This window comes from Zootoca vivipara, chromosome 7, assembly GCF_965207765.1.
Source record: "Zootoca vivipara chromosome 7, rZooViv2.hap1.1, whole genome shotgun sequence".
Classification (NCBI taxonomy): domain Eukaryota; kingdom Metazoa; phylum Chordata; class Lepidosauria; order Squamata; family Lacertidae; genus Zootoca; species Zootoca vivipara.
The window spans coordinates 82,544,507-82,559,123 of NC_142590.1; the positions used below are offsets into that span (position 1 = coordinate 82,544,507).

Consider the following 14,617-nt stretch of genomic DNA (forward strand, 5'->3'; position numbering starts at 1 on the left):
GCAAGTAGTCCTCCTCCCCACCCCTAACCCCCAGCCGCTGCGCTTACCTTCCCTGGGGCTGCCACCACCCCCGCTGCTGCTTCTTCTTGTGGGTAGGCAGAATGAGCTTGTCCGCTCTGCTCTCTGGCCACAGGGGCACCAGGGAGGCGGTAGAGGTGGCGGAGGGAAGATGAGTGGCGCGAAAGGCCTGACTCCAGAGAGGGGCTGCTTAAAATGGCACTCAGCCAGCTCAGCCTAGCCCCCTTCCTCCTCTAGGCAGGGCGGGGAGAAGCCAGGAGGAGGGAGGGAGGAGGCGCCACCACGGTGTGTGTGAGGGAAGGGTGGAATGGAATGGCGCAGGGGAGAAAATGGAGCAGCTCGAACGAACAGAATCCCCACGCTGATCCACGAACGGTCCGCGGGCCGGATCCTGAAGGCAATTGGGCCTGATCCGGCCCCTGGGCCTTAGTTTGCCTACACCTGCTCTAGTACACCTACACAGAGGCCCTCCTCACATTACCAGCTTGACACCTGAATGCTAAAAAGGATGAGCACTCTTGTACTCAGAAAGTCTAATAAAGAGGTTCTCCTACAAGTGCCACACTTCCCTTATTACTTTCACCTTAGAACTCACTTCACCTGTAGGGTGAGGTCAACAAGGGCTAAGCCTGGTCATGTGGCTCATACTGACTAATACACTATCAAGCACATCTGGCACATCCTTTATTCCTCTCTCTACTTCACTATATCGTCACTTAAACAACAAATTTAAAACTAGACCAGTCAAAAATAAGAAGCCAATAACAAAGGTGGAATTTCTCCTGCATAGTCTTCAGCTATTTAACTTTGTACAAACAAGTTAAGATGGTAGGTATAGGACTTTGTTCCCTACTGCAAATTTAGAAGAATTTCCAAATGAAAGACAACTGCTACTTACGTTTACAGCTTCCACTTTGTATTCATCATCACTCTCAGGAGCAGAAAGATCTAACAGGATTGGGCACACTTTATTTTCAATATCATATTGACCAAGAAGACCTTGTTCCAGTAGTATGAGTAGTGAATCCTGGCTTGCTTTTCTAACCTATCAATGTGCAAAGGAGAAAATAAAAACCAGTGAGAATTTCCCCCCAATATGCAAGAAATGTCACAGCAGCAGCACTGAAAATTAGAAAAGCTAATTCATGTTCTTCTGCATTTGATAACTTATCACTGCCTTTTGTTTCTAAAGGATTATTCTAAGGACACTGTGAAAGAGGTCATCTCAGATTCAACTCAATCTAGCTCACAAAGAATATGTGAGCACCAGAGTTACATTCATACACTAGAACGGCTAGATAAGGTTTTCTGCTGGCTAGAAAGATTGCTTATTGTGGCATTCATACATGCTCATTTGGATATATTAAATTGGAAATGTTCAGGAACGTTCATTTCCTGAACAGTTATTGAAAGATAACCTCCAAACTCACACCTGTCTTAGATTTGTACACTTGCTTTAAAGAGTATATCAGAGCTACAAATGACCTCCTCCCTATGCTAATTTTAAAAAATATTATTATTATTATTTATTTCATTTCTATATCGCTTTATATTTTTATCTCAAAGCGGTTTGCAGCATATTAAAACATCAATAAAACAATCCAGAATCAAACATTTATGAGGAAAGTCAAATATAGAGTATACAGGTGAAACCCGGAAAATTAGAATATCGTCAAAAAGTGAATTTATTTCAGTAATGCAACTTATTATTTTTTCTTTTTTTACAAATGCTTTCTTTTGGAAATTCCACAGTAATAAAACAAATACTTACAATAATACAAAAACAAACAAAAATAAACATCGCTATTACATTTCATTAATTACATTCCATTTATCATTGACCCACCTAAGGAAAAATAATTACAATTACAACAAATAAAGGCTTGACATATCTTGCTTTGTATGTCATGCATCTATCTCATATATTGCTTTCACCTTTTAAGTTGCATTACTGAAATAAATGCACTTTTCGACGATATTCTAATTTTCCGAGTTTCACCTGTACAGTCAAAGCAACAAAATTAACAGAAAACTAGATTATCTTAAAGATTTCAAAATAAAACATTACAAAGGAGGTCAACTACAGAATAAATATGTAACACAAACAAGGTTAACAAAAAAATTAAGAGCTTTTGTCACATCATCACTTAATTTAGGATGGTAGAAAAAAGCAATGATCTTGGGTAGGAGATGTAACAAATCTAATGCAAGAACCTGAATGTGACTCAAGGAAAATAGCAAGAGCGCAGGGCTAAAATTGGGGGTTTCCTCACTTATCTATATAACTGTTATTTATTATGATGGCAACAACCTTAAATCAATCCACCGTAGAACTATCTCATATACTTTAATGATATAAATGAAATCTTACTCACATCTGCAGAAACAGCTGCCACCTGAGAAGGAATTCCAACTTGCTAATATATTTAATACTGTGCCAGTTGCACTGACTGCCTATTTGTTAATCAGCTCAATTTAAAGTTGTGGTTTTGACTTTTAAATCCCTAAATAGTTTGGAATCAGCTCCCATGGGTTCTGAGATTATCCTCGGAGGCCCTGCTCTGTTGCCTACCAAGCAGACTAGCAGGTACCAGACACAGGGCCTTTTCATTGACAGCCCCATTTCTTTAAAACTCTCTTTAAGCAGACATTGAAAACCGTATTGGTTTTGTTTAGCATTTTATTGATTTTTTTAAATGTAAAGATAACACAAAATTATGCCTTAGTTTATGAGAAGAAGCCACAGCAAGTCTTGGGCTAGTGCGCTCTCCTTCCATTGCACAGAAAAGATGAGCTCGGAAACTTTTGTTTTCAATTAACGGCAATCCAAACTCTGAACTATTGTTTATTGAAACAAGCTAGCTTCATAAACTATTTTTTGAAGCTGGCTTGTTTTCACAAACCATAGTTAAGATTAACCAGAGTTTGTCCAGGTTTGGATGTCAAAATAAACTGGTTAATCTAAAACAAAAGCTAAAGCTTTCAAACTGCTCCTCACTGCTATGCTGGAGGAGGACAGGGGAGCGTATGGGCCTAAGGCTCACCACAGCTCATTCCTGTTAAATCACAGTTTGCCACTGTCTTCTAATTAAGGATCTCCTATTGAAGTCATTGTTATTATACTGAATAACAATCTTAAATCCAGAACTTTTTACCTGGTTATTTGGATCTGTGAGATATCTCACCACAATAGGCATAAGGTATTCAGAAAAGGAGGTAGGAAAGTTTGGTCTACTCTCCTGTAGAAAAATAGCAATTGGTGGTATCTGCTCCATTAATTCTGTCCGTACAGTAGGCTCTGGGGATTTAGAGAATAAAGTAACAATGTTAGTTGATTTGAAGGTGGTTAACATATGCATTCAATGAACAGAATGTCATGCATCTGAATACAGCAACTTCTATATAAGCAGCAAAATCTTTTGGAATTACAGAACTTAATAGTGGCACAGAGCAATAAATTCATTTTTAGCAAAGTGAGCTAAAGAACATACTTCACATGCAGAAGCTCATAGATTCAATCCAGCTATCTTCAAGTAGAGCTCTGAGAGTTTCCTGTTTGCAACTCCAGAGAGCCACTGACAGTCAAAACATGGCTGATCTAGATGGGCCATGCAAACAACCATATGCAATAGTATATCAAAAAAGAACTGGAACTCTCACCTGTATCTTCAGCCAGTCGGACTACTATTGCCATTACTGTTAAGTAATCTTCTTCATTGTGACTGAAATCTCGAAAGACATCAAGTAGACCTCTGGCAATGATTTGCCTGTAAAGGCAATGTTTTTTTTAAAAAAATAAGAAGAGGAAATATGTAACCTAAGCATTGTGAGCAATATAAAACAGTGGAATCTGATCAGTTCCATGTGTGGGTGGTCTACTGACGTAAGATGACTTTTTAAATATTTACAATGTAATGCAACATAGAGTAGCTTGGAGATTTACATAACAGAAGCAAAAACTGACCACTGTTCACTGTTCAGAAAAATATGAAAACATGTCATAGGGTTGTACTAAGTATAACCGATAATTACGTCTTAAAACATCTTGTTGTGGCTGGTACTTTGCTCTGGTACTACTGGAGTTTGGAGAATGGTAGGGTTGCCATATGTCTGGGCAGAAATCGCTTAAAGAAAAAAAAAGCTCAGCAACTTTAGTGTCTGGATTTTTACTTTTTGAAATATGGGAACCCTAGAGAATGGGAATGTGGCTTCATCCACTGCATCTTCCCCTTTGCCCTGATTCCCTTCTCCGTTTCTGGCCCACTCTGACCATAGAAAACATTTGAAGCTACGCTGTTCAAAAAGCTAAGCAAATTATACCAAGGGATCAGAGCTCAAATTGCATGAGAGCCAGAGGGATACATCCGCTTAGCTATTTTTTTTAAAAAAAGAAGGCTATTGGATGGTGGGCACAATGTGCCAAGACAGAAGTCAGGGCGTGTGGAGGAGGCGCTTATGGATTTAATTAAGGTTTAACTTCCCACCTATCTGAGGGTTTTTTCCTTACAATCAAGCAGTGCATACAATTTACGAAGTAAATAAAAAGCAAATTACAGGGAAACAGCTACAAAGAAGAAATTAAAAGGAAGAGAATGAAGTCAGACTGGGATGTGGAGAAAGAAAAATTGTTTGAGGACAGTGGTTGGTGGCAGAAGTTTGCTACCCCATTCTAAGAATGTGGGGATTTCAACCTACTGAACAGAAACACTGAATATACTACATTAATACAACACAATATTATTCTTAAAAATATATGTGGTTAAATCCTATAATAAGAATATTACCTGCACTGAACATCTATGAAAAGGAGAGAAAAATGAACATGACAACATTTGCATAATTATTTGCATTGTTACCTGTTAAATATATTATCACTAAAAGCATATTTTTCCAGACGTGCAAGCGGAGCCAAGTTATCCTGTCCTGGAATGTCCAAGAATGCAGTTATCCTCATGCTATCACAATCTGGTCCATAGTCTTCAAACCCAACTTGAAGGGAAGAAAAGTAGCATGTAAGCAAGGAAAAAAATAAATTATCAGCACCAAATATATCTAGTGGGGAAACCCTGAGTCTTTAAATCTAATCCACAAAAAATAACAAGGTTGCCAATTTTCACAACCTTTGGCATTTCTTAAAGCCTAAACTAATGAGATTTGTGATAAAACTTTGAAGGAATTCACATACTGTAACTAGCTCTTATTAGTGTGTAGAGAATGGCTTGGTAAGACTGGAATGAACTTGGAAATAAAGGGGTCAACACACAATTTACAATTTTTTTAAAAAGTCTGAATTTAAGGGGATTCTCTAAAGTCAGACAGTTGGAAAAGTTGTTCAGTGAGGCACGAAAAAATATATATACATAATATCCTCCTGGTTTATCTTATTACATTTGTTTTATATCTTTATTTGGACCAAACATATCCAAAGCTTCTTCACAGTGTTCGAAACTCCCATTATTCTAGGCGCATTTTGCGACAGGGAATTTCATTAGCACGAAGAGTTTCTGAGTTCTGGGTGCAGTACTGTGCCTTAGATTTCAGATTAAAACTGCAGAGTGGAAGGAAAGGAGGACCTTTTTCTGCCTTCCCACTTCCAGCTACTCTCTGAAGACTGGAGAAGAAACCCTCTTAAGAATATTAGGGGGATGGGAAGGGGAAGGACTAGACCAGCGTTTCTCAACCACTGTTCCGTGGCACACTAGTGTGCCGCGAGACGCTGGCTGGTGTGCCGCGACGTGCGGCGGCGAGAAGGGCGATTTGCATTGTCACGTGCCTGGCGGCCGGCAATAGACAGCGCTGGCCCGCCGGAAAGCAATATTTCTCCTCCTCTTTCCCAAAGCTCAGTGCAAACGACTGGAGGGTGGTTTTAGTCATAATTATATAGTCAATATAGGGCGGCACAGAGTTAAATTCTTTAACTTTTTTAATGGTGGTGTGCCTCGTGATTTTTTTCATGGAACAAGTGTGCCGTGGCCCAAAAAAGGTTGAGAAACACTGGACTAGACCATGTGTAAAATGAACATAACTTTTTAGCTGCAGTTCATTCATTTTCAGCTTTGCAATCTTTTTATTAAAAAAAGCGTCCCTAGACATTCCGTTGTTGCTCCCATAAGCTAGGTTTAAGGTGCCATTTAGCTCCTAGCTTTCATATCTCAGCTTCTAACACTGCTTATTCATGAACACTGATTCACAAATCAGATTTGAACAGCTAAGAACAGTATTTGCATACCGGGTAGTACTTTTTGACTGTTGGGTGGAGTTTATATACAACCTCAGCTATCCTTACAACAAACCTGTAAGGAAAGGCATCATTTTTATCTCCATACAGCAGGTGTGGACTGGAGTTAATGGTTTGCATAAGGCACCATAATAGACTCCTGGCTAAAGTGAAATCTGACCCAGGAATTTATCTGATCACATTTTTGGCTATCACTCCCTCACTTAAAGGAGCCTCTGTCTGACCGGTATATTTCTGTCTGAGAAACTCCCCTACTCAAGCAAACTTGTGATTATTTATTTATTTCCACAGAAGCTTAAGAAAGATACAAACAAAGCAATAAATGGGGGGAGGGGTCAAACACACAATTTCAAAATCCACAACTAATGCAAAGAAAAAATGCTTTGGCCAATACAAACATTGAAAACCTGTGTAAAATAAAAGTTCAGAAGGCACCTAAATGATGGAAGAGAGGAAGCCTGATACATCTAATCAGTGAGGGCATTCCCAAGTTCTGGTGCCACCACTGAAAAGGCCTTGCTCTTTATACCACCAAAACCTCAATTAATAATGGGATAGGGAATAGGGCATCTGAAACTGGTCAGGCAGTACATTTGGGAGTTGCTAGATGAAAAGCTTCAGGCTGACATTTTAAACAATAGGTTTCTGCTTGCTGGTCTCCATATTTAAAATTTGTTTGTAACCGATCAACCACTACCCTCTTGTATAACTTCGTTTGCTTATTGTAATTGCATTAGAAGGTTTCACAAAGGCAAATGTCATGACTCTTGCTTTGATTTATGGGAAGGGGAGGGAAAACTGTCAATTGAAGTATGGAGTGGAGGGGAATAATGTGTTTCCTGCTGCTATTGAAATGATTATTACTTAAACATCTCTATTGTATATGACCCAAAAAAAGGTGCACGTTGTAAAAGGCAAAACTAGCCAATTATACTTGGTTAACTATGCAATAAATAAGGTGCTTGTTTTGTCATCTCTGGAGAGTTAAAAATGAGTTCCAGATGCAGATGTACCAGCCAGTGTACTCTATTGCAATTCCCAAACATGAGGGATATGCTATACTGTTTGGAATGTATGAGTATGTCTGCCTATACGTTCTCTCACAATGGCAGACAGATAAGAACACTTAGATGCAATGGAAAGGTTTCAGATCTTTAAAAGATATACATCTGTTAGGTGATATACAAAGCCTGCAACTAGTTACAAAATGAGGAACTGAACTATACAACTCCCAGATTAGGCCAAGAAACAGTGTTAGATAACAAAAATATTTCCCATTCCTACGTCATGTTTTAACTAGCTGCACACAATTAATGCCTTGAAACTAACTTAAGAAGCTGGAAACCAATTTTACCCAACCCAATTTCTTGTCTTAAATAGGAACCAACAGGATGGGTGGACCAGATAAGTAAGAGATCTGAAAGCCATAAATATGTGTTGTATGTGAGAGAAGCCAATACAATCACTAGAGATAGGTATGATATAGCCACTGCAACGTGATTTTAAAAAAATGAAAGATAATGAGCCACCTTTTTCAAAGCAGGCACAAAGTGGAAAAAGCTGTTAGTTGGCAAAATTATGAAGGAAAAGCAGAGATTTTGCCATAATGTCTCAGGACAAAGGAGTGAAATGCAGTAGCTAAGCATCTTTGCAAACTATGTTGCCAAAATGGCTGACCAAGGTGAAAGCTACCTTAGATGTTAATTTTCCTTAAAGAAAACAATGGAGAAATCTGGGCGTGGGGAGGAGAGAACAGGCATATGTCGCATCTGAAAAACCAGAATCTAACATACAAATCCTGCAGAACTGTTTTGGTTTCCCCTGCCACCCTTCATTCAGTACTGAACAACTTTGTGCAGTAAATTTGTTTCTGTACGCACTCACACATTCTGCTCTATCCCCCAAGAAGTATTACCAGAGTTCAGGGATACTACAAGGAGGGTCCACAGCAGGACTAATGAGGGGCATGGCTTGGGAGAGAACGCAAGGGACATATTTGGCACCAAGGCCTGAGGTTCTTCTTCTCTTCTCTACATGTCTAGTCAGGAGTAAGTCCAATTAAGTTGAATGGGAGGTAGTCCCAGGTAACTGGGTATATGATTGCAGCCCAAGAAAGGAAATTAGCCTACTTTTGTTACTAACATCTGAAAAAGTAAGCTGGAATCATGCAAAAGAGGGCAGGAGCTCCAAGAGGAAACAGCGGTACAGTGCTGCCTGTATCAACCCCATGCTCCACAATACTGACCACAACTTAGTTGAAATGCAACCAAAGCACAGGTGAAAGCAGCCAGAAACAAGGAAAAATAAAACAAACATTAAGCTGTAGGTAAAGCAGGAAGGTCCCAGGGGTGGGTTATAACAATGCAAAAATACAAGATTATAAACTGTTTTAGCTGATTTTAAATCAGAAGAATATCAACCTTTGATAATTTCCCTTTTACTAAAATGAATTCATGCAACCTTTTTAAAATACTGGCTGAATGATGGTAACATTTACAAATATGACAGATATGCAGGAACAAGACGCATTAGAGCAAAATAAGAACTATAATGAACTGAGTGCTCTCTTGGGATTAAAAAATCTTTCCTGCCGCAATTCTATACAGTCTTATCTGGGAGTAAGCCGAACTCAATACAGTGGGACATACTGTATTTCAGAATAAATGTGCATATGATTGCACTGCATGACTTTTTTCGAGACATCTGGAACCAGTCAGAAAGAAAGTTCATTTTTGTATGTTTAGAAGTAAGTAAATGAGTAATCTTGTTAATATCTTGTATTTTTATGTTGTGATCTGGCCTCAGATCTACAAATGAAGGGTGGTATACAAATTTAAATAATAATAATAATAATAATATCTTGTCCACTGAGCCCTGCAACAAAGAAATACCCAAACCATAACTGGCATGCAGAAGTGTAAATTCTGCCACTGAACATTATAGCAACCTGTGGCTTCACTGCACAGCCACCATAACAAGGGACATGCAAGCTTGATCTTATGCTGAGCAGAAAACAAATTTGTACCAGTAAATTGGGACTAAAAAAAGCTCCAATAGTTCCTACACACTTGCATATGCTATATGGATTTGACTGCTTTGTGACCTTCCCACATAATCATGAAATTAAAAAGACACCCATTTCGTCATGCTGTTCAAAACCATATCTCCTAAAAACACATAGTGTTTTTGTCACAAAAATGAATAAACAGAATCTATAAATAAAACTGATGCCCTCAGGTCGTAAGCACTGCATGGCTACAGAACATATATGTGTATGCATTGCCAGGGTATTATGCAGAAAATCTAACACAAGATTTAAAGCCTAGATACTGTATATCTTAAAAAGAGAAAGCACCCCCTTTTTCTTACAATGAAAAGCTTTTTACCTTATCTTGGTTAACATTTGGTAGAACCTTCAGAAGCTTCAAGGGCTGCATCTGTCCATCCCTTCCCTAAAGCATCCTCAGCCTATGTCTAGCAAATCTGAACTCAATGGGTGGCAAGTAAGTGACCTCCTAGTCTCAATTCTCAATATGTAAAAGGTGTAAAACAGTGATTTCGGAGAGTTAAGAGGACAAACCAAGACAGTCCAAAAAACATTTTATGTAGAATATCAGAAACCATCATCTGAGAGAGGTTGTGGAATATAAAAGGATATTCCATAACCTCCACCAGTACCTTATTCTGTAAAATAAAAGCAATAGTGTGTGTGTGTGTGTGTGTGTGTGTGTGTGTGTGTGTGTTTAGCTTGAATAATTTATGCACCCTGCAGAATATGGCTTTTTGTTGTGCAGAATTGGTCATACCATTATGCAGAACTGATTTTATCTTTCTGTATTTAAGCCTCCTTCTGTCCTCAGTAAATAACAGTGAGTGAACACTTCTTGTCCTAATATCATTTTAAATGGAATGTCCCATCTATCCTTTCCTTGCTCTGGGTTCAAAATTCTCTGTTTTTTTACGCTTTCTTTACATGGCCTTACCCTGCTTTGGGAATGCAGCACAACCCTGTCAGAGCCCTCCTACTGTCCTCCTACTGAAGCCCAACAAGTAACCCTCCACCTTGCAGGGGACTCATTTCGGGGATTTTGCTTATACACTCAATGGTCAGTTACCTGTAGTTCTCAACTAGCTACAAATCCATCTAACTGTAGCATCATCTAGTCCAGATTTTACCAGCTTGCCAGCAAGAGTATCATATGAAAACCTTGCTAATATTTTCATCCACAGCATTCCCCTTGTCTAGCAAGCTTGTAACAATTAAAGAAAAAAAGCTTGGTATGTTGTGACTTATTCTTGAGAAACCCCTGGTAGTGTTTTGTAATCATAGCATCCAAATGTTAGCAGACATGTCAAACTGTCTAGTCAGCAGTTGCCTGCATCCTTCACACATCCCACCTTGAAGATTGGGACATTTATCTGCTTTCAATCTCATGGAACTTCACCAAGAGTTTCCCAAAATTGCAAACAGAGATTCCAAGATTGCATTTAGAAGTTCTTTCAGTATCCATCTAATAAAGTTACAAACTGATGTAACAAACAGATGTTAGGTTCTTTTTAGCACTTCAAATTTGAAGGCTGTGGTACACTGAAGTGAAGTTTTTGACTGTAACTAGGGGATAGAAATGCTATTGAAACAATCAGGAGCCAGGATTTCTACTATTTTTACTTTTCAAGTCACAAGACTCTCATGAAAATAGATAGAGTTGGCAGCTTTTCTGCTGTATGTCATTATAAATGGAAACAAGAAGAATCAAAAAATTATTTCACAATCAAGTTCTCCTTCCAAATAACTAAGAGCTGGCAATTTTGGACAAGACAACAAGCATAACAAGCACATTAAAAAAGAAATTAAGGAATCATAGAAGTGTAGAGTTGCAAGGGACCCCAAGGGTTATCTAGGCCAACTTCCTGCAATGGTGAAAACGCTACAGTATGCAATCCAATACATACAAAAAGTAAAGATATCCATGCTGGCCTACAAAACAAGTCCCAAAATCTTTATTAGGCCAAACCAAAATATCACAAAATAGTGTGCTTTCTTTCAAGTTCTCTACAACTCTTCATCAGGCTGCATGATAAACCAGGACAGTTGGGGGCTGGCAGAGTTGGTTGCTATCTTTTAAGATGGAATCTGGAAATTTTCTTATCAGCTAACATAGATACCTTGACGTTTTGTGAGACCTGAAAGATACTTAATGTAATAACTTAATGTAGTCATTGAACTGCAAGAGGGTTTTCATACTGTCCAGAGTGGCTAAGGCAACCCAGGCAGATGGGTGGGATACAAATAAAAAAATAATTAAAATTACCACAAATATGAGATTCCACAAGAGAACATCCCCTCTAAATGCTAAGTAAACCTACTTATTTTGGCTTGTGCTGACTTTTTATCTAGCACACTAGCAAACATTAATTTTCAGGTCTGATAATGTACAATTGCCAAATTTCTCTTGATCCCCGTTTTCCACCTATGTGTTTGGCCTAAGCAATTTTTTGCAGTTCCAGAGATAGGGGTCAACCATCACCATCTTGTTCCCAGTAGGGCTTCATGCAGTGGAAATACTGTCATTTGAAAGCATCATATTGCATGACAAACGTAAAAAGCATGAATGTTACAATGCGACAATTAAAGGTCAGAGTCACCTCAACAAATCTGACTCTAAAACGACTCTTAAAGAGTGGATTCTCACATAACTACCACCTAAGAGAAACTACAGCTTTTATTATCCTAAGGAGCTGAGGATTGAGTGCTTGGGGCTTTCAACATTTTATCCTCACAGCAATCCTATGAAATAGGCTTAGATGAATGACTTGTTTAAGGCCATACATTAAACTTCCTAACAGCCAAAATTTGACACCATGTCTTCCTAGTCATGCAATGAAGCAGCTCAGTACATGACTTTCCCACATAATGTGTATTATTTCCATACCAAAGCTGCTTGGAGACTATCCATGTGTTGACCAGCCCCCAACTTTACAGCTATCAAACAGAGCTCTCATGTAAGAATCAGTCATTAGGGAATATTAGCATTAAACTTCTAGCCTGTCCTGTGTGCTTTTTTAAAAATGCTAGAAATGCTCCTAGTCCTGGAGTGTCCACATATTACTATTATTTATTACCTCTGTCAAGTTGCAGTATCAGGAAGTCAATTTCTTTTCATTTTATTTTATTATTTATACTCTGCCCATCTGTCTGGGTTGCCCCAGCCACACTGGGCGGCCAATGAGTTATGTTTAGTAAGTTTTTCATCCGCATTGGTCCCTGCTTTTATACAGCATACAGGAAAGCTTTCCAGAATTCAACATGATCAATAAGGAAGCACAATAATCTCAAGGACTAGCTAGTTCTGAACAAAAGTCATGTGCAAATGGAAACAAAGTGAACAATGTAAAGTTCAGAGCTATGTGCACATGCATCCTTATATCACGTCTGCTGATTTACCTAAGCAATAAGTGTCCTTACAAAAATCTAGACTATACATTGCCCAATTGAAGTTTCTGCAAAACAAGATGGAACAAAGCTATGCTAGGTTTGCATTAATCAAAGAACAGCTCCTTCAAATGACAGCTGCAGCTGGATGTTTGCTTCTACAGTAATATATTTGCTACTGCATAAATTTTTTCTGTTGGGCATTTTACAATGCTAACATATGCAGGTGTGCATTCAGCTTTGTTTTCTTAAATACACCAATGATGTTGCTTATTTGGCACATGATAAGCCAGGCATCCCCAAACTTCGGCCCTCCAGATGTTTTGGACTACAATTCCCATCATCCCTGACCACTGGTCCTGTTAGCTAGGGACCATGGGAGTTGTAGGCCAAAACATCTGGAGGGCCGCAGTTTGGGGATGCCTGTGATAAGCTTATGCTGACCTGAATGAATGTGCACTCCCCCCACCATCTCATCCTGAAATCCTAATACAGTATGTTCACAATCACCACCATACACACTAAATGCTAAGTATTTTAACAGAGTATGTTAAAAATAAAATAAAATTCTGAGTCATTTGTTTCCATGAACTGCAAACAAAAAACAAAAAAAACCAACTCCACTTTTTAACCAGCCATTATAAAGGAGGAGGAGAGGCTGCATCTCCTCCCCTATCAATATTCTGCCAAACTCTCACCATGTCTTAAATATATGCATATATTTTAAAACATTATTTAACAGCCTTATAATTAAAGCAAAATAAAAAATAAAAATCCTCATATCCTACGAGTGGTCAAAACAAAACAAAACAAAACCACACTTGACAGTCTACCTGTCAGAACTGCTACATTGTCTCCGCCAATGTGGTCTAGCCAAGGCGCTTACTTCGGATCGTAGCGTTCAAGGCAGAACCGAATCAAAGCTCCCTATTTTAAAATGCATTTTATTTTTTTCTTCTAGAAATAACAAATCCCCTTAACGGTGAAAGCCGGGGGTTGGAAGGGAGGGGGGTGTCCCAGGGGCCGGGAAATCACCATCTTTGCCATCCTCTCCCCCCGGCCGGTACCCATAATCTTGGGAAGGACGTGAGGAGGAAGATAAGGGACCTTTCAAAAGGAAGATAATAAAGATACGTGGCGATTTCAGTCCTACTCCCCGCCCCCAATTTTCTTTTTTTAAAAAACAAAAACAAAATGAAAGCAGTTACCGTACTCACAATCATCTAAGTCATCCTGCAAATCCACAAAATACAAAGGGATCCCTACAAACAAAAACAAAAGAGAGAGATGGAGAAAGAGAGAGAGAGAAGAAAGAAAGAGAGAGAGAAGACACAGGGGGTTGGTGCGTTTTCTTTCCCTTGGAGAGGAGTCGGAAACATATATATATATATATATACATTTTTTAAAAATAAATATACACGATCATCATCATCCACAAACAAACCAGCAAAAGAGGGCCGACGCTTGCGCCGCGCTTAAGCACCCTCTGGTGTGTGTTTTTAAAGAAAAAAGACAGGCACACGACAATAATAATAATAATAATAAAAGAAAAAAACATTTTTTTAAAACGACATAAACCAGAGAAAGCCCTTGCGCGCCTCACACCCCGCACGAAGGAGCAGCAGGAGCGAGAGCCACTTACCGGCCATTTTGAAATGGTCCTGGGCGAGGAGGAGGGAGGAGAGCGGCGGAGGAGGGAGAGGAGGGACCGGGCCGAGGAGGAGGAGCAGCAGCGGCCCACCGGCCCGCCGCTCCGCTGCCTCAGCGCTCCAGCTTGACCCGCCGCTGAACCAGCGCGGCGCCCTGGGCCCACCTCAGCCCCAGGCCCCAAGCCCCACACAGCGGTTTCCCCGCCGGTGCCCCTTTCGCCCCGGGGGGCAGAATAGCGAGAGAGGCGGTGTGGGGAGGTGTGACAGGCCAGGCCCCCT

At 39.5% G+C, this 14,617-nt stretch overlaps 1 protein-coding gene across 2 annotated transcripts in view; it reads right to left on the minus strand.

Annotated features, from left to right (window-relative positions):
- LOC118088639 (serine/threonine-protein phosphatase 4 regulatory subunit 1) overlaps positions 1–14,467 on the minus strand; it is a 47,992-nt gene extending 33,525 nt beyond the window's left edge. The window contains exons 1-6 of one of the 2 annotated variants that reach the window (XM_088674689.1): positions 14,332–14,464; positions 13,907–13,951; positions 4,875–5,007; positions 3,679–3,785; positions 3,174–3,316; positions 917–1,063 (exon numbers count right to left, since the gene is read on the minus strand). In XM_088674689.1, the coding sequence (XP_088530815.1) occupies positions 917–1,063; positions 3,174–3,316; positions 3,679–3,785; positions 4,875–5,007; positions 13,907–13,951; positions 14,332–14,338 (582 nt within the window). In that variant the 5' untranslated portion in view covers positions 14,339–14,464. Of the gene's footprint in view, positions 1–916; positions 1,064–3,173; positions 3,317–3,678; positions 3,786–4,874; positions 5,008–13,906; positions 13,952–14,331 lie in introns of both variants that reach the window. The other variant, XM_088674690.1, reaches the window with a different exon arrangement.
- Between the last annotated feature and the right edge of the window lie 150 nt (positions 14,468–14,617).